Source organism: Astyanax mexicanus, chromosome 20 (genome assembly GCF_023375975.1).
Source record: "Astyanax mexicanus isolate ESR-SI-001 chromosome 20, AstMex3_surface, whole genome shotgun sequence".
NCBI classification, from domain to species: domain Eukaryota; kingdom Metazoa; phylum Chordata; class Actinopteri; order Characiformes; family Acestrorhamphidae; genus Astyanax; species Astyanax mexicanus.
The window spans coordinates 10087281-10107656 of NC_064427.1; the positions used below are offsets into that span (position 1 = coordinate 10087281).

Genomic DNA, 20376 nt, shown 5'->3' on the forward strand with positions numbered 1-20376 from the left:
ACTTTAAACTAAAATTAAACTGAGAGAAAGTTGATTACATTCCTCATTGCTATATGCTCATGCAAATTAATGAAATTAAATAAAGATATTGAAAATAAATGTATTTAAAGCACATGGAATTATATTTAATTATAACTTAACATATCTCAATATATAGGCTAGTGTTATAATTGTTTTTATATGTCTTATTATATAGCACAGTACTTGCATATATATATATATATATATATATATATATATATATATATATATATATATATGTAGGCTAGTGTTACAGCATTTTCTAATTGTTTTTATATGTCTTATTATATAGCATAGTACTTGTGTGTGTATATATATATATATATATATATATATATATATATATATATATATATATATATATATATATATACAGGAGTTGAACAATGAACAATGAACAATTGAAACACCTGGTTTTAGACCACAATAATTTTTGTCCCGACGGACAGTTCTGGTGGAAACAGGAGAGCTGAGGGGCACATTGAATTCTGCTGTGATTTGGGCAGCCATGGTTCTATGTTTTTTGGATACAATCCGGGTTAGCACCCGAACATCCCTTTCAGACAGCTTCCTCCTGTGTCCACAGTTAATCCTGTTGGATGTGGTTCATCCTTCTTGGTGGTATGCTGACATCACCCTGGATACCGTGGCTCTTGATGCATCACAAAGACTTGCTGTCTTGGTCACAGATGCGCCAGCAAGACGTGCACCTACATTTGTCCTCTTGTCCTTTTGAACTCTGGTATGTCACCCATAATGTTGTGTGCATGGCAATATTTTGAGCAGAACTGTGCTCTTACCCTGCTGATTGAACCTTCACACTCTGCTCTTACTGGTGCAATGTGCAATTAATGAAGATTGGCCACCAGGCTGCTCCAATTTAGGCATGAAACCTCCCACACTAAAATGACAGGTGTTTCAGTTTCATTGTTCAACCCCTATATATTTATATAAACATACTTAAAGCTACATTTCATCAGAAACACAGTCACTGTAGAAAATCTGGAAGTTCTTGTCCACTTCCATTCGATCCTTAAGGAACTTCTCCAGGGTTTTGAGAGGCACTTCCACCACAGCGTTGTTGACTCGGTCGTTCAGGCCATAGGCTCCAAAGGCTGGGAACCGGTAGCGCTCCAGGTAGGGGGCATTGTGGTCGTAATCAGTACAGCAGTATGCCGTCCACATGTACTCAGGTATGCCCACCCGGTTGTTGTTGTTCCTACACAATAATCAAAGAGATAATCAACATCAGTTTAATTTTAGGCATGTGCCTTCTAGTAGATCACCCCCCTTCTAGCTAAAGGCATCAGCTCTCTTGATAAACCAGTGTAGATTATTGAACTGTTTTTACTTCAGTCGCTGATGAGAGGAACTGGTCTTGGTCAGCTTGGTCAGTACCAGTAACAGGAATGAGTGGCAGTAACAGTAGTGAGTATTGTCTCCTGGTTTATTGATTTATTAATGTCAATATTAGTTAATGTAAACCCCTTTTTTATCTATTATTTTTAATCAATTGCATAATCATACATCTGATCTATTTCAGGTGTGGGTGTTCTTGATAAAATAAAAATAACTTTGCATATTACAATTAAACAATTAAAATACAATCTGCATGCATATGTAGTGATTTTTTTTGTCATAAATATACATTTTTCAAACTTGCAGTCAACCATTTCCTTAAAATCACCACTTTCTTGATAAAATCAAAAGAACTAGTGGACTTGCTCTAAAAAATGCTTTTTAAATGTCACATGAGTTTTAGTAACAGGACTGAGAAAAAGGTGTAACCTACTTGTAAATAATAAGTAAAGCTGCCTGAGATTGACTAGTGCATATTTTGAATGAATAAATATATGTGTTAGATTTCAGAGTTTAAAAAAATGTTTTTACAACAAGCAACTGGCACCCATTCTGTGAAATGGCCCCTTTACTTTCTTGTTCCTACACCAGACAGCAAGTAGACAACATGCTTGTCTGCTTTTTTGGGGAGCATTTTAGTGCGTTTGAGTTTTTTATCTGTGTGAAAAAAAAAAAAAAACATGGGGAAAACGCTCCAAATAAACTAATTAACTGATTCGGACCAGAGAAACCAAGTAAAGGTATGAATGCATGTAAGATTAAAAATAATTCTAAAAAAACATTTAGCAAAATGTTACTAAATGCTTGGTCATGCAGGTGAACCAGCTTGGTCAAGCTTGGGGGTGCTAGTAGTCTAGTTTGGTAAGTTTGATCGAGCTTGTTAACCAGCTAAACCATCAAATTTAAAGAAAAATATATTCTATGCTAGTCAACAGCTTAAATAGCTTATCCACCTTGAGCTGGCTAGCTGTTCTTATCTTCAAGAATATGATACTTTTCAAGGAACATAAACTATAAGCTCTTACCTGCGAATCATGTTACCAGCGGTGGTGGTGCCAGTCACCAGGTAGGCTGTTCCACGACAGTAGTTGTTTAGCCGCTGTCTGATTCGTTCTTCGTGCTGTGCCCACGGACCTATGTTAAACTCCCTGAACTGAGGGACAATGTTGGTGAGAGCAAAGGTGGCTGCTTTGTCCACGGGGTCGGCCTGGTGCTGGTCAGGGTTCAGGTGACCTCTCTCGTACTGGACCACATCTGCATAGTCTTCCAGAGTGGCCTGAGAGTCCATCAGCCTCTGAATATTTCCAAACTGAGAGAACGGCTCCATGTTGCTGCTGCCCAGACTTGAGGCCAGCTAGGAAGAGAAAGAGAGAGAGAGGTATGATGAGATAAAAGTGTAAATGAAGTACAAATGTTTGCAGTGTTTCCTGTGGTGTCCAAACTACGGCCCGCGGGCCATTTGCGGCCTGTTTCCTTTTTTGGAGCGACCCGCGAGGTATTTTAGAAATAGAATGAAAGTTGGTCCACTGTTAAGCAGGTTTTTATAATGTGAGATTTAAAGTGTGAACGCTAGGTGTCAGAAACGGGCCAAAGAGTCAAAAAAGCGGAGAGGGTGCGCATTTCTAGCGCAGAAAAACGGGCCAAAGAGTCTAAAAGCGGAGAGGGTGTGCATTTATAGCGCAGAAAAACGGTGCAAAAGTGTCCAAAAGCGGAGAGGGTGCGCATTTCTAGCACAGAAATGCGGGGCAAAGAGCCTAAAAGCGGAGAGAGTGTGCATTTCTAGCGCAGAAAAACGGGCCAAAGAGTCTAAAAGCGGAGAGGGTGCGCATTTCTAGCGCAGAAAAACGGGCCAAAGAGTCTAAAAGTGGAGAGAGTGCGCATTTCTAGCGCAGAAAAACGGGGCAAAGAGTCTAAAATCGGAGAGAGTGCGCATTTCTAGCGCAGAAAAACGGGCCAAAGAGTCTACAAGCGGAGAGAGTGTGCATTTCTAGCACAGAAAAACGGGCCAAAGAGTCTAAAAGTGGAGAGAGTGCGCATTTCTAGTGCAGAAAAACGGGGCAAAGAGCCTAAAAGCGGAGAGAGTGCACATTTCTAGCGCAGAAAATCGGGCCAAAGAGTCTAAAAGCGGAGAGAGTGCGCATTTCTAGCGCAGAAAAACGGGGCAAAGAGCCTAAAAGCGGAGAGAGTGCGCATTTCTAGCGCAGAAAAACGGGCCAAAGAGTCTAAAAGCGGAGAGAGTGTGCATTTCTAGCGCAGAAAAACGGTGCAAAAGTGTCTAAAAGCGGAGAGAGTGCGCATTTCTAGCACAGAAAAACGGGGCAAAGAGCCTAAAAGCGGAGAGGGTGCGCATTTCTAGCGCAGAAAAATGGGCAAAAGAGTCTAAAAGTTGCCGTAATTAAGGAGTTTAATATTAAGATACATCATGAAATTAAACATTAATTTGAAAAATCATAGTTTACACAACACTGTCAAAGATAAAGATAGTAAGTCAAGTAAAATGGCGTGTAAATGAAGTAATCAGGAAAAAAATATTTTAAGTGGTATATTTCGTTATTTGTTTTATTTGTTCTGCCATTGCAGTTCATTATAAAAATGATTGCTTGTCATCTGTTCCAGCAGTAAGAACAGCTGCCACTATGATCGGGAGATCGCTGGTTCGAATCCTGGTCATGCAGCTTGTCATCAGCTGCCGGAGCTCCGAGAAAGCACAGTTGGCCTTGCTCTTTCTGGGTGGGTAGGTGGCACACTCACACTCTCATCACTCCTAAGGTGATGTCGGTCAGCACAAAACGTCTGTGAGCTAATGTATCAGAACCGAGTCACTGCGCTTTCCTCCGAGTGCGCTGTGAGGATACTCGGCAATGCTGCATCAGCAGCAGTTGGAAAAGAGGCGGTGGCTGACTTTACAAGTGTCGGAGGAGGTGTGTGCTACTCTTTACGTTCCTTGTGTTGTGTCTTCACTTGTGATGGAGGATATACAGCTGATTATTGCTTGTCATTGTTCAGAAATGTGATTAGACCGATCCATAAGACTGATCTATTCACTAAACCCAATGCCTATACTGTGGGCAGCTACATGCCAGTATTTTAGATTCAGAGTAACAGACATGATTCCTATATATTACCATGTTTCCATTAACCTGTCATCAACTATCAGCAAGAAATCCAGCTCAGAACAGTTAGCATTACACCTATCCGTCTCTAACCCAGCCGAGACTGACTGCTGTGCCTGATACGGTACGAGCCTACAAGCACTTTTCTGTTAGCCTAACTTGTGTGTATGTCTTTGTCATTTTTTTTATGCAAATAATGCAACATAATTATCATTATAATTATCTTTTTTTTTTTTTTACCATCCACAGTTTTCAGCTTCTCTTCTGTGTGTGACGCTTGTATGTGTGTGACATATCAGCCTACTCTTCCCTATCTGGCTAGTTCAATAGTTCAATAAGTTAAACCATGCACTACGACAAGCAGCCTCTCTCCATTAAAATTAGTAGGATGTGTCAAAAGCGAAATAACAAGTGGACACATACCTTTACCATCATGGCTTTTACCCATCTGAAGTGGGCTGTTAGCATTACAGCTAACCTGCTACTCTATGCTTTATAACTCAGGTTCAAAATAACCTCCTGACATAATTTATACACTATAGCAAACAGCTAGACTTACCCTATCTAAGCTGTGTAGTGTCTTTGGCTTGTCTTTAACTGTCAGTGAGAAATCAAATTAAGAATTATTAAAAGAATTATTAATATTTTTTCTGACATTTATAAGTATATATATTTATGATCAGTACAAAAACATAATAATTGTAGCTTAATATAACATTTATATGCATTCTGCTGTTTGAGAATCTGACAGATGCTCATTCTCACTCATTCTCTCTTACATCCTGCAGTTTTGAAACATAAAAAATGAAAAAAGAAATGCACTTCGACTGAACATATATTTATTTTATTTCTTTTTGGTATTATTCTACTGAAATTGACTTTTATATGTTTCATATTTAAAAAAAGCATCAAAGCACATTGCCACTACGTCCACACGTCTCGTGCTGCCCATCAATAATTCTAAATTTCATATGTTAGCGTTCGTTTCTTATCAATAGGTCACATTTATTAAAATATATAAATTTATTAAGGTCTCGTTCTGCACTCTAAAATGCTGCTCTCTGCTGGACTGGAGCGCCTCGTCTCTTTTGCAATGCGTGGAACAGAGCAAGTATAAAATTTTGTTCAGTTAAATAAACTTAAGATAAGTAAGGATAAGTGTTAACTTGTTATATTTTGTTTTACACAAGTTCACAAATTAGTAAAGTAATGTTTAAGTGAGGCATATGCATTATTAATTTCACCTCAGTACCAGATCAGTATAGGGTATTGACCAACACACACATTGACATGGTCTCTTGGTGAAATTTCAGGTTTGGTCCAAACCATAATTCACCATTGGTGACAGCTGGAGATGAGTTCAGTCCCATTCTGCATGCACAGCTGTCAGAGTGAGTGAGATTGGATGCCTTACTATGACATTTCTCAAAGGTGCCTTTCATGCGGCGCTGTGCTAATCTAATCTAACAGAAATACAAATGAGGATGAAAATGCTGCTGCTGCAAAGCTAATAAACTCAGGCAGAATGAATGAGTTTCACTCTGTCTCTTTCTCTCTGCCCTCTCGCTCTCACGCCCACCCTGCAGTTTCTCACTGCTTATTAGCATTATTGATGGCTGCAATATTGCGTGTTTAAACATATAGCGCTAGCTCAAAAGCAATAATGACAAACACACTCAGGGGAACAGAAGAAGATGAAAAGGTGACTGGTTTTATTGCCTCTTAGATAACAGTGCTCTCTTGTCACTCTTGATTTCTGAAGAAACGTTGATAAGCAGGTGTCTACAAACTTTTAGACATAGCTTCTGTATAAGAGCAGAACCCACAGGAACTTCTAGCCTATTAAAGAAGACAGGCTAGTGACTAATGACTTAAGTTCATTTTTATTTAACAGAATCAAAATTATAATTGTTTATAATTATAATTATAAAAGTTTTGTTGTAATACTCTTATTTCCCTTAGATTAGGTTTACAACATTTTAGTTACAAGTTGGGCGCTGAGTGGTCCAGCGGTCTAAAGCTGCCACGATGAGCGGGAGGTCGCAGGTTTGAACCCCCGCTCATGCAGCTTTGCCATCAAGCTTCCGGCTCTCAGAGGGAGCAAAATTGGCCCTGCTCCCTCTGGCTGGGTAGATGGCGCTCTCTCCCCACATCACTCTTAGGGTGATGTCTGCAGCACAGGGCGTCTGTGAGCTGATGTATCGGAACCAAGTAGCTGCGCTTTCCTCCGAGCGTTAGCGCTGGCTGCTCGGCAATGCTGCATCAGCAGCAGCTCGAAAAGAAGCGGTGGCTGACTTCACATGTACTGGAGGAAGCACATGTTAGTCTTCACCCTCCTGGTGTGTTGGGGCATCACTAGCGATAGGGGGAGTCCTAATGAGTGGGTTGGGTAATTGGCCGTGGAAATTGGGGAGAAAATGGGAAAAATTAGAAATAAAATGATAAAAAAAGAAAAAAGAGTTACAAGTTTAAAACACACTATAATGTTTTATAGCACAAGTTCTGTGAATGGGTCAGGACTAAAGGTCTTACATGCCAGAGAAACCTAGGACTGGGCTTTTTTTCCTTTTACGACTCACAACCCACTTTTTACTCACCACTAAATGTTCCATAGCGTATGTGAAAATTGAATCAGAATTAAAAATCTAAACAAACACTGCACATTAGTGTTGATTATAAAAATAATTGATTATTAAAATATTATTTAGTCTTACACCTTTATGTGTAAAATTTATTTCAAGATTGAAATACACTTAGTCTTGCACCAATGACTGTTTACTCTATAAACATGGGGCTGGACAGTAAGGAAAAAAAAAGTACAGTGGTGTAAAAAAAAAAGTATTTGCGCCTTCAGATTTCTTTTGTTTTTGCATTTTTGTATAAAAATAGCCTGAATAAATAAAAAAAAGCTCTTTTTAAATAATGATTTCAAAAAACTATCCAGACCAATCTAGCCCTTTGTGAAAAAGTGTTTGCCCGCCTCATAAATTAATAAAGATTAATCACACTTTTTAAAAAGCTGAGTTCAATTTCACAAACACAACCAGCCCTGATTACTATCAGGATTGAGGAATCACTTAAAAAAAGAACCTGTCTGACAACATGAAGCAGCTAAAAGGCAACACATTATGCTGCAGTCTGAAGAAATGAATCAAAACAGATTATAAAACAAAGTAATTGACATCTATAGTTTCAAAGTAATTTCTAAGGCTTTGGGCTTTACAGCAGACCACAGGGAGAGCTATTATTCAAAAATGGAGAAAACATGGAACACTGGTGAACCTTCCCAGGAGTGACAGGCCTACCGAAATTATTCCAAAAGGGCATGGACAACTCATCCAGGAGGTCCCAAAAGAACCCAGAACAACATCTAAAGTCAGTATTAATGTTTCATCCATCTATCTCACATTTGCCAAAACAACATCTTTGGGTAAATATTCTTTGGATTGATGTGAAATAAGTAAAACTTTTTAGAAGGTGTGTGTCCCGTATCATCTGGTGTAAAACTAACAAATAATTATTATTAAACATAACATCATACTGAATGTAAAACATGGTGGTGGTAGTGTGATGATCTGGAGCTGCTTTGCTGCTTCAGGGTCTGGACAACTTGTTGTAATAGGTGAAAGCGGGAATTCTGCTTTTTATCAACAAAATAAAGTTTTGCTAGGGGATGATCTTAAACAGGCAGTTCATGCTCCAATATGTCAAAATTATACAAATCTGCAAAAATGAGTGGAGCCACTTATGTCCAGCTATCAGTAAAGCTTGATTCCAAACACTTTTTCTCACAGGGCTGGATTGGTTTGGATACTTTTTATATCATTATCAAGTGCTTTTTATATTTACTCATATTACTTATCTTTGTCTTATTTTGTTTGTTTGTTCTAAAAAATATCAGTATGACAAAAAAGCAAAAACAAAAGAAACCTGTAGGGGTGCAAATGCTTTTTTACACCACTGTATATCACAATATATTTCGGATATTTATGATACAGTTCTGACATCTATATGAACAGAAAAGGCCACTACACCTGGTGTACATAATCACTTACTTATAGAGCTGGATTGGTAAAAAAAATGTAAAAAAAACCCCACTATACCACTATACCACTATATAACATTATTTAAAGACTTTTTCACAATACACAATATTTATTAATAGCAAGTCTGCTATTTAAGTGCTTTTCATGCATAGTTTTTTTGACTTATTAATATTTTTATGCACATCATCCAATTAAACAGGATATTATACTGTGCACATACAATAAGTAAATGTATTACAACACAATAAAATATCATTATATGTCCAGCTTGAGATAAACATTGGGGTTCCACTCCCTTCTGCTGTAAAGAAATAAAGCCAGACATGTCTGCTTTGTTGTCAAATTTGCAGTCAGAGTCTGTGCAAAACAGACTAAATGCTTCTATATTTGTTGGGCCCTCCCCCTTCTGCTAGACCAAACACAAACATAAGAAAATTACATTTTCTAAACTTTCTGGGGAGAAAATAGGCCAAAAATTGTTCTTCAGACCCTGGATAATGATGGCAGGCTGCATGACTCGGATTAGAACCAGTAATTCTCGGGGCATTGTGTCAAAGCTGCTGGACCCAGGCAAGAACATTTTTAGGCAGTCTGTCAAATGACTACTTGGGTGCCTAAGAAAGTGGCAGTCAGTTCATCACTTTACATGTTAGCAATATACATACAACACAGTGGTGCTTGAAAATTTGTGATCCCTTTGGAGTTTTTCTATATTTCTGCATAAATATCAGATAAAACATCATCAGTCCTAAAAAATAGATCAAGAATACCCAATTCAACAAATGAGACACACATATTATTATAATATATTATTATAATTTGTTTATTGTGGATAATGTTACCCTCCTTAAAAGGGGTTGGCCAACAAAGATTCCAGGGTAACTCCAAAGCAACTGAAGGCCTCTCTCACATGGGCTAATGTTAATTCTAATGTTAAAGTCCACCATCAGAACTTTAACATTAACATTAGCAACACTGAACAGCAATGGGAAGCAGGGCAGGATTGCAAGGAAAAAGCCACTGCTCTCCAAAAAGAACATTTCTGCTTGTATGCAGTTTGCTAAAGATCACGTGGACAAAGTCAGAAGGGTATTGGAGGAATGCTTTTTGGAAAGATTAAACCAAAAAAACATTAAACCAAGGACGTTTTGGTTTAAATGAATAGTGTTATGTTTGGAGAAAGAAAAACACTGCATTCTGGCATAAGAACCTTATCCCATCTGTGAAACAAAGTAGTGGTAGCATCATGGTTTGGGCCTGTTTTGCTGCATCTGGGCCAGGAAGGCTTTCTTTCATTGATGGAACAATGAAGACAGTGACCATAAGTACACAAGTCGTTTTATTAAAGAATTGTTCAAGAACAATAAAGTTAATGTTTTGGAATGGCCAAGTCAAAGTCCTGACTTTAATCCAGTCAGAATGTTGTGGAAGGACCTAAAGCAAGCAGTTAATGAGTTGGAGCTGTTCTGAGTTGGAGCTGTTCACCAGTTCAAGCTGGTGTGCAGAACTGATCAACAGATATCAGAATTATTTATTTGCAGGTGTTGAAAACTAAAAGCAAAGTCTACATACTTTTGACACTCAGAAGTATGTAATATTGGATCATTTTCCTCAATAAATATATATATAAATGATAGTATAATATTTAGTGGCACTGCTGCTATACTCCTGAATATATAAAACCTATGTAGATGTATAAAGACTTTAAAAATATTTTAAAAGCCGTTTGATTATTATGTTCTAATTTATTTAAATGTGTTTTCTTTATCTACTTTTAGGACTTATGTGAAACTCTGATGATGTTTTTTTAGTCATATTTATGCAGAAATATAGAAACATCTAAAGGGTTCACACATTTTCAAGCACCAGTGTACATGTAAATAAAAACATATTTCATTAAATTGTTCTGTTCTTTTGGTCTGTAGAGCATATATTTTGGATATCACAACTTGTTCCTGTCATCATAGGCGTAGGAACCGGGGGGGATGGACATGTCCCACCCAATATCAGAAACAGGTGGATTTGTCCCCCCCAAAAATGATACCACCGAACAGGGGCGCCGCCAGGAGCCAATCGTTTCTCTCAGCTTAGCTGTGTTTTTAATGAGTATACAGAATGCTGTGTAAATGGGAAATCTCTTGGCGCCAATCACAGAGCCGGTTCAGAAAGAAAGTCCCCCCTCTTAATAGAAACAGCCAATCAGCTCGCTGGTTTTGTGGAGCGCTGATGAGAGTGGGGAAGCCCCCCCTCGCTGTGGAGGATTTGTAAAGTTTTCTTTTTTAGATTCAGCAGTGGGGTGCAGCGAGCTGACGTTAAAACATATCTGGATATACAAAGAAAGGTAACGGAGCTCATTTCTGATCATACCCTCTGTGAGCTTGCGATAGTCACTGTTACTTAACTAGGATTGCAGGATTACTGTAAATTATAATGAAGAAAAAATTATTTTAGCTACCTCAACTAGTTAGCTAGAAGCTGGATGTAGTGGATAGATTTCAGTACAATACTTTATGTTGGTAATTTAAAGCAGTTTCTTATCCCTGATCACTGCACTAAAAATGTGTGTTTTTTCACCGGATCCAGCTCATCAGCTAATAAACACTTTATTGAGTGTATTTACATTTATTGAGTTTACCTGTTAAAATCCTTATAAGAAGTACTTTTAGTCAAAAAAAGGTGGCGTAAATGTTAATATACAAATACACAATAGAATTTACATGCCAATACATAATAATAATAATAATAATAATAACATCTATTATATTATTTTAAACATTAGGTGATGTTTTTTTTCATATATGTATTTAATTCTGACATTGCACGCATATTTTTTACTAACAACAGTTAATGTAAAGTGGAGTAACATGTTTAGGTTGTAAAGTGACCTTTACTTGGATGTAAGTTATAATAAACAGAAGTACAGGAAAGAATGGTTTGTTTGTGATTAAAGGTAATTCCACAAAAGTTGTTCTAAGAGACTATAAGGACTATAAGGCTTTGATTCATATAAGCAGATGTGTCCCCCTCAATATCAAACCCGCTTCTACGCCCTTGCCTGTCATATCCACTTATCACACGTTTGCATTTTAACTGCACAGCAGAAGCAGGAGTATCTCCTGCAGTGTTTGAATTGTAACGTAATACAGTGTCAATGAATGTAATCATTAAACATGTTGTACCCAAGCATGTCTAACAGGAAACTGATACACAGTTGTATGCTATATACATGTATATACATTGTACATATCTTGTACTTGTGTAGTAGCACCAAAATTGGACACATTTGAATGAAGTCAGTTTGCTACCTGTGGTTCGTACATCCACGGCTGGTCCACGCTCTTCTCCCCGTCCGACTTTTTGAAGGTGTATGCGGAGTAGAGAGGCATGCGCCTATTGGGGTCGTACAGGGTCACGTAGCGCGGCCTGTCCTGCAGACGCTGGCAGATTTTCTTGTTGGCTCGGTTCAGGTAGCCCCTGGGTGGGGTGCCCATGTACAGCGAGTCTTTACACCTCTCCACGTGGTTAAAATCCTGCACCACCCCGGCCTGGGCCAGAGGCCAACACAGCAGCAGGTACAGAAGCCAGCCTTCCATCCTTCCACTGTTACTTTATCTTCAACAACCCTCTCTCTACACAGCACTGTTCCACAGAGAGATAACTCCTTAACTTCCTCTTTAACTGTGAAGCCAACGTCACCACTCTCCTCCCAGTTCCAGCCCTGCCAGTACACCATTTTCAAGAGTCTTTGCTAATAAAAGGTTTATTATGCTGACAACTTAACCTCTAATAATAATATAGTTACAGAAGTGAGGAATCCAACAGATGAAACCCTTAGAAACCCCTACGCCAGCTAACCCTCACCACAAATTTGTATACACAAACAGTACTCTTAGGAGAACTCCAGTGTAAAATGGACTTTTGGTGTAGTAAAACATGTGCGCTTCAGTTCCGAGCACCGGCATTACTCTGCTGGCTAGCGTTATGCAGAGGTGGAAAAAGTACTGAAAATTTGTAATTAAGTAAAAGTACCTTTACTTTGCTAAAATTCTACTCAAGTAAAAGTAAAAGTATCCATCTAAAAATCTACTCGAGTAAAAGTAAAAAGTACTCAATTTAAAATGTACTTTGAGTAAAAGTTACATAGTTACTTTTAATTATTTGATGTAAAAAAGTACAACAAATCATAAATTAAATAGCTTTTAATGAACTATTGTTCCACATAATATTTTAAATCTTTCAGGCAGTATTTGTTCAGACCACCCCATAAAACATTTTTAGTGGCATAGGTTTCTATGATCCATTTTTTTTCTTTACTGTTAAAAAGTTATGGTAATATAGGTGACTATAAACTGTATTTTTATAGTTTAACAGTTCATTATTATTTTTTAACTTGCCATTGCTTTGCTTTAACTGCTATTTACATGTTTTTTACATTTAAGCAGATACTTACACCACATGCTTTCGCAGGTTTGATGTGGAAGTTTTGAAAGCTGGCCCCTCTGTCCGGCGGGGCACATTTTGTATTGCATGAGGACGTTATTGCCTCGCATGAACATCCCTGCGCTGGCGCATCCGCCCAATTATTATTTTTTTAATTCAGACAATTGTTTTTTTCCCCAGCATTTTATTTTTTCTTCAGTAACGGGGAGTTTTCCAATGTAGCAAAGCAAATTATTGTGTCAAAATGTACTTGTAAAAGTAAAAGTAAAATGACCTATTTTAAAAACTACTTTAAAAATTACAAATTACTCATAAAATTTACTCAATTACAGTAACTTGAGTAAATGTAATTCATTACTTTCCACCTCTGGCGATTTTGGGATACAAACAGTGTTTTTTAATAAGCTTCTTGTGCACTTTTTAAGTTATTAATGCCTCATTTAAAATGTTGGGCTCTCCAGATTCTAGTAAGGAGGTGTGGAGCTACTTTGAGCTGGATAACGGTAGAAAAAGCAATTTATTGGGGCAAATTATGCCCTATGTCACCCAGTCTGAAAGGTGTTTGGACAAACTGTTAAAATTTCTGGATCTCGGAACGTAAGGTAAGTACTTTTTATCATGTTTTACTACACCAAAAGTCCATTTTACACCGGAGTGTATAACCTTCATTGGTGTAGCAATCAAAATCTGTTATTTAGTTAATCCAGTTTCATCTTATTCGTCTATGTTAATTGTATTACTGGAGTACATACAGTTCAAAACATATTGCAACAGTGAGGCCAATCCCCTTGTTTCTGATGTAAACTAAAAACATTTGGGTTTGACACAAAAGATGAATTTGACACAGAAGAGCAAAAATCAGCTTTTATTTCCAGTTACAGTATTTACCTCTGGATCTGATACACAGTTTAGAAGTTAGCACCTTCTGCTTGAAATAGAGCTTATATCAGGCCCAAATAATAGGCCTGACTTGACTCGCCCCATAAACTGTTATTATGAGCCAGAGACTGATTTAAACCACAAATTTTTAGTAAGTAGAGCATTAAAATGAGTTGTTGAAATGACTGAAATCTGTTTATTAGTTTATTAGCCATTTTCTTCATAGCACACATACAAAATTGTTAGTATTTTCTTTGTAGCTAGTTAGCTAACTTTCCTGTTCCACCTTAAATGGTGAAAAGGGAGAGGCTACAAGGTGGAAGACATATGATACCTTAAACTTAGCTAGTTAACCAGAAGCTAGGTTGCTGAACTTTGGCACTCCACTGCCATACATCTGTATTGGGTGTATGAAGGGTTGTACCAGTTCTTAGGGGGAGGATTGTCCCTTGTAACTGTTACAGGAGGAGGGGTAAAACTTCAAAACAAGGGGTAGGGGTAAAAAATAGAAATGGAATTGAGCATTAAGTTTACAGAAAATATCACTGTTAAGTAAAGTTAATTTTTAAATTATAGTACAAAAACTGTGCATCAGCAGCTGGACTATGGAGCCAAAGTTTTGTCAATTTGAAAAAAGTATGGAAACTGAAAGTTTATGTATTAACCTTGATCTTTGAAAAATACAAAAATATATTCAAAATAAAAATAAAAAATGCATCAAATGTTTTTTTTAGTGTATATATAATTTTTAATTCAATGAGAAACTGTAGTCCAGTATGGAGCCAAATCAGGGACAAAAGTTTTGTCAATTTGAAAAAAGTGTGGAAAGCTTTAAACTCAAGTTTTCAGGTTTAAGGATTAAGCTTGAACTTAAAAAAAAACACAAAAAATATGTATATTTATAATAAAAAAGGGGAATCAAATGTTTTTTCAGCTTATATATAATTTTTTTTTTAATTTGTAAATTGTTTTGAAAATGTTTTATTTTTTTATTTTTACTTTCGTATATTTTTCAAACAAAAATAAAACAAAATTTGTTTAAAACAGTTTCCGAATTCAATCAAAAATTATATATAAGCTAAAAAAAACATTTGATACACTTAATTTTTTTAAACATATATTTTTGTGTTTTTTTTTTTTTAAGTTTAAGCCTAATACCTATCCTTTTTGATTTTCCATACTTTTTTTCAAATTGACAAAAAATTTGTCCCTCATTTGGCTCCATACTGGACTACAGTTTCCCATTAAACAGCTGCATGGTGGAGCAAAGGGGAAGTATTTATGAGTGGCCAAGGATTGTGACATTATCTTTGTCTTAAAAGCAAGGTTTAATGAACGTTGAATAATGACAGTAAAACTTGTACGCGTGACTCTTTATTTTATTGACTGTAACAGTGAATTTAATTTACATCATAGACAGAACAGTTCTTACAGCACATCTTCAAATGAGGCTCACATTAAAGCTGACAGCTGCTGTGTCGAGGTGTAAAAGTCACTGTGCCGTTGCGAGTGTAGGCAAATGGCGGTCATTATGCAGAATTCACTGGAGATGAAGAGGCCACGTTTATGTAGGCCAGCGTGTGGAGATAACGGCCTGTAGTGTAGTACAGTAGTACATGTCTGTTCACACCTGGACAATCTGTTTGAATTAATTCATCAATAATTTTATAAATTAAAATAAATCACACAAAATTATTCAGATATACATAGTAGAGAAAAGAATAAGGTATACGTTAGTGTAAGGTGTCTGTTAAAATAAACCAGGAAAAGTTTCACACCACAGAAGACAGAATAATTGACCAATATATATTAATGAAATTACACCATAGTAACAAATTTCAAGTAGTAATTCAGACAAAACATATTGTAATTTGCTTATAATTAACTGCATTATTAGTAAACATCTAAATGTAATCCCCACCAAAAAGTTAAATCTCTCTCTATATATATGTGCGTGTGTGTGTGTGTGTTTGTTATTATGTTACCTGTTCCTCCAGCCAAATTTGCCTATTTAAAGTATTTCACCAAAATAAATAATATTTGAAATTTGCGATTTAATTTGCTGACTTTTTTCCTAAAAACATTATTCCATTCAAATTGTGCATGAATTTGAGAATTTTCCTAAACTATCATAATCAAATAGAATCACTCACAGACCAAAAATTAACGCCCTTAATTTCTAACATGTAACAATGCAGAAGAATACAAAAACGAGCCAAACATCGCCAAAGAAAGAGCAAGCATGCCCGCTGAGACCAATAGCACAGCGATGCTTTGTGGTGAGGACACATCTCTTCATATGGTGTGGTGCAGGTAGAGAGGCAGTGGCGATGGAGAGATGCAGTTGTCGTAAAAGATCTGCAGGTTCTCGCCCATGTCTCTGTTCTTGCCCAGGAAGATCTCCAGTTCCTGCACGCTCATTTCGTGGACGGCGTTCCCCTCTTTGGCATTCTTGGCTAGAAAGGCTTGAGAGGGGAAGCGAACTCTGACATCGTGAGGTGCGTTCCGGTCGTACTCGGTGCAGCAGTATGCTGACCACACTTCTTCTGGGATGCCCACCCGTTTTTGGTTGTTTCTGCGGATCATGTTGCCCAGGTGGGTCACGCCAGTCACAATGAATGCGATTCCACGGCAGTAGTTGTTGAGGCGGACTCGGATGCGCTCCTCGTGTTCTCGCCAAGGCCCGATGTTGAACTCACGGATTTCTGGCACCACGTTGGTGAGGGAGTATGTGGCGGCACGGTCGTGGGGGTCGGACTGATGCTGATCTGGGTTCAGATGACCTCTCTCGTACAGAACTACGTCAGAGTAGTCTTCGAGGACGGCCTGGCTGTCTTCAAACTTCATGTGCAGGTAGCCGGTAGGGAAGGGAAGCATGTTTCCATTGCCATCTGTCTCTGCAAGCTGGAAAAGTCACCAGAGGGATACATTACTTCAGCTATTGTTAGCAGTTGTAATCAACATTACCCAAACGTAAGTCAGCTTGTATGCAAATGTTTAGGTTCTGAAGTGTGGAGCAACTTACAGTGCATTAGAGTAGAATAAGAATGGCTAATTTAGAATTGCACAGTTACATTAAAGAAAACTGTGAATTCTAAACATTCTATCTATCCTATATTTATGTTTCTTAGTAGAATATGGGATTCAAAGTTGATTTACATGAATAAAAAAGACTTAAATACAGACTAGACTAGACAATCTGTCAATACAGAATGCAAGTAAATGTAATTTTAAAACATATGTAATTAGCCATGTTATTACTAACTAATAGCTAGTCAATGCTACCTTTAAATTGTTGTTTACCTGTCAAAATCAAATGACCTCCAGTTTCTGAGGAAAAAGTTCCTACCTGGGGCTCATACATCCAAGGATAGTCAACCCTCCGGTCGCCCTCAGTCTTCTTGAAGGTGTACGCCGAGTAAACAGGGATGCGAGTGTTGGGATCATACAGGGTCACATAGCGCGGTTTGTCAGCATAGCGCTGGCATATCTTCTTCATGTGTGGTTTGGTCATTCCTCTCGGCGGAGTGCCCATGTACAGAGAGTCTTTGCACCTCTCCACATGGTTGAAATCTTCCACCACAGTACCTGTGGCCGCTACCATCACAGAGAAAAGCGCCACGAAGCTCAAAATGAGGTTCATCTCGGTGAGGCTCTGGCAGAGGCGCTAGCTGCGATGATGCCCAGACTGAATGAGCTGGTGAAAAGAAGCCTGAGCTAGTTGCTTTGAATGGTAGAGAGCTGATAAGCAAAACAGGCAACTGGAACCTTCTCCCATCTCTCTAGTGGTACGAATCCTAAAGAGTTGCCTTTAAGACTTAAGGTACTGGTCAAATGCTTGGTATTTAGAAAGAGACAAGTGAATACACTCAAATAAACTAAACTATCTAAACTAGCAATCTAATTCAATGATCTGCAAACCTAAGGAGCTAAAAAGGAAGCTAATAGATACATAGATATTTCAGTACAGTGTTAGTGTATCTGTAAGATTAACACACAAAGACGCCCCCAAGTCTATTCAATCAAAAAACAGAGGAACATCCACATGCATTATTTTGATTCATTTTGTAATAAGGTGATGTGGACTGATGAAACTAAAATTGAGTTATTTGGAGGGCGGTTATTTATGCATGGAGGAATAAGACCAAAGCATTCTAAAACAAACACTTGCTACCCACATTAAAATTTGGTGGGGGTTCCATCATGCTGTAGGGCTGTGGGATCAGTGCAGGTATTGGGAATCTTGTTAAAGTTGAGAATCGCATGGATTCCAGTCAATATCAGCAGATTCTTGAGAACAATGTTCAACAAACAGTGACAACGTTAAAGTTGTGCTATTGGCTTGATACTTAAACAAGACAACAACCTTTAACACTTCTCAAAATCTACTAAAACATTCATGCAGAGGAACAAGTACAACATTCTGAAATGATCCTCTCAGTCCCCAGACCTGAAGATTATGAAAATCTGTGGTGGGATTTAAAGTGGGCTGTTCATGCTCAGAAATCATCAAACCTGCTTGAACTGGAAATGATTAATAAAGAAGAATGATCCAAAATATCTCCATCCAGAAGCCAGACTCTCATTGGAAGCTATAGGAGGCATTTAAAGTCTGTTATTTCTGCAAAAGGAGGATCTACTAAATATTGATGTCATTTTTCTGTTGGGGTTCCCAAATGTATGCAACTGCCTAATTTAGTTTAAGGAATTATTACACACTTTCTGCAAATCCTTTAAACTTAATTTCACTTCTCAAATATCACTGTTTTTGTCTGCTATGTGATATATGTAGCTGAATCAAACAACCAATGATTTATAAAGAAAAATCATATATCATTAAAATTATCAGTGGTGCCCAAACTTTGTCATACCACTTATAATAAATGGAAACCGGATCAGTGTATTTGGGATGAGAACATTTGAGATGAGTTGGAGTAGTTAGGTTCAACTGAGTTTCTTTGGGATAAGCTGGAATAATAAGGCTCTACTCAAAACGTTTGGGGTTAATTGGAGAAGTAAAGTTCCACTGTGAATCTTTGGGATGAGTTAGACGCTGTAATTAACACATTTGGGAGAAGTTTGAGTGGTTAGGTTCCACTAAGTTCCTCTGGGATGAGTTGGAGAAATGTAGATCTACTCAAAACATTTGAGATGAGTTTGAAGCTTTAATTAACATTTGGGAGAAGTTGGAATGCTGAAGCTCTTAACACATTTAGGATGAGATGGAGTGGTTAGGTTCCACTAAGTTCCTTTGGGATGAGTTGGAATGATAAGCCTCTTCTCAAAACAACTGAGATGAATTGGGGAGGTGAAGATCCACTGTGTATTTTTGGGATGAGTTAAAAGCTTTAATTAACACATTTGAGAGAAGTTGGAGAGTGTTGGAGATAAGTTGGAACAAGTTGGAATAATAAAGCTCTACTCAAAACATTTGGGGTGAATTGGAGTGGTGAAACCCTAATTAACACATTTGGGAGAGGATAGAGAGCTAACGCTCTTAACACATTTGGGATGAGTCGGAGTGGTGAAGCTCCACTTTATGTTTGTTTCTTTGGGATGGGCAGTGAAGCTTTCATTAACACATTTGGGATGAGTCCATAATGGTGTCTTATTCCATGGATTGATATATTTTAGTTGTATTGAATAAAATGCTGTATATTTGATATTTAACACAAGACTTACTCTGCTCTGTGGCTGTGAGTAAAATTTTCCTACAACTTCAGCCTCCCCTCCCCCGCTCGTCTCCTCTATCTACATGGATGACATGTGAGTGTTGTAAAATGTAAAACTGGTTCAATAGAGGTGAAAAGAACAAAGTAATCTTACAGCAGGGACGTGGAGTGGAACAGGGCTGAGATAAGTCACTCACGAAGGAACCATAAGGCGATGAATGTGGGACAAAAGAAGCACAGAGGTTATTCAGTCTCCAGGAATATATCTTACTGACCAAGTTGTAATCAAACATATTCGGTCCAGTAGTTCCACCCTACTGGTCTTCTGTGCACAATAGGCCATTTGTGGATGTGTTTAGCCACCCTCTGACTCTTTGTTAAATGATCGTTTTCTAAGTTTCCTGAATTTAATTGAGGCCGAAATCTACAAAAGTAGATTTTAGGTGTTTCTAATAAAGTGTCCAGTAAGTGTAAGCACAGAGTTGTTGACGTTAGGTGTTTCTAATAAAGTGGCCAGTCAATAAAAGCACAAAGAAGTTTGTTAGGTGTTTCTAATAAAGTGTCCAGTAAGTGGAAGCACAAAGTAGATGATGCTAGGTGTTTCTAATAAAGTGGCCAGTCAATAAAAGCACAAAGAAGTTTGTTAGGTGTTTCTAATAAAGTGTCCAGTAAGTGTAAGCACAGAGTTGTTGACATTAGGTGTCTCTAATAAAGTAACCAGTAAGTGGAAACACAAAGTAGATGATGCTAGGTGTTTCTAATAAAGTGGCCAGTCAATAAAAGCACAAAGAAGTTTGTTAGGTGTTTTTAATAAAGTGTCCAGTAAGTGTTAGCACAGAGTTGTTG

At 37.7% G+C, this 20376-nt stretch overlaps 2 protein-coding genes across 2 annotated transcripts; both read right to left on the minus strand.

The window, feature by feature from the left end:
• Nucleotides 1-426: 426 nt before the first annotated feature.
• LOC103031868 (endonuclease domain-containing 1 protein-like) lies at nucleotides 427-12139 on the minus strand. Its single transcript, XM_007236057.3, has 3 exons — nucleotides 11845-12139; nucleotides 2406-2734; nucleotides 427-1240 (listed from the first exon to the last, which is right to left on the minus strand). The coding sequence occupies exons 1-3, from the start codon at nucleotides 12130-12132 to the stop codon at nucleotides 988-990; spliced, it is 870 nt and encodes a 289-aa protein (XP_007236119.3). The 5' UTR covers nucleotides 12133-12139; the 3' UTR covers nucleotides 427-987.
• A 3921-nt stretch (nucleotides 12140-16060) lies between these two features.
• LOC103030921 (endonuclease domain-containing 1 protein) lies at nucleotides 16061-17501 on the minus strand. Its single transcript, XM_007236054.4, has 2 exons — nucleotides 17208-17501; nucleotides 16061-16762 (listed from the first exon to the last, which is right to left on the minus strand). Exons 1-2 carry the CDS (start codon nucleotides 17499-17501, stop codon nucleotides 16154-16156), a joined length of 903 nt encoding a protein of 300 aa, XP_007236116.3. The 3' UTR covers nucleotides 16061-16153.
• Nucleotides 17502-20376: the final 2875 nt, after the last annotated feature.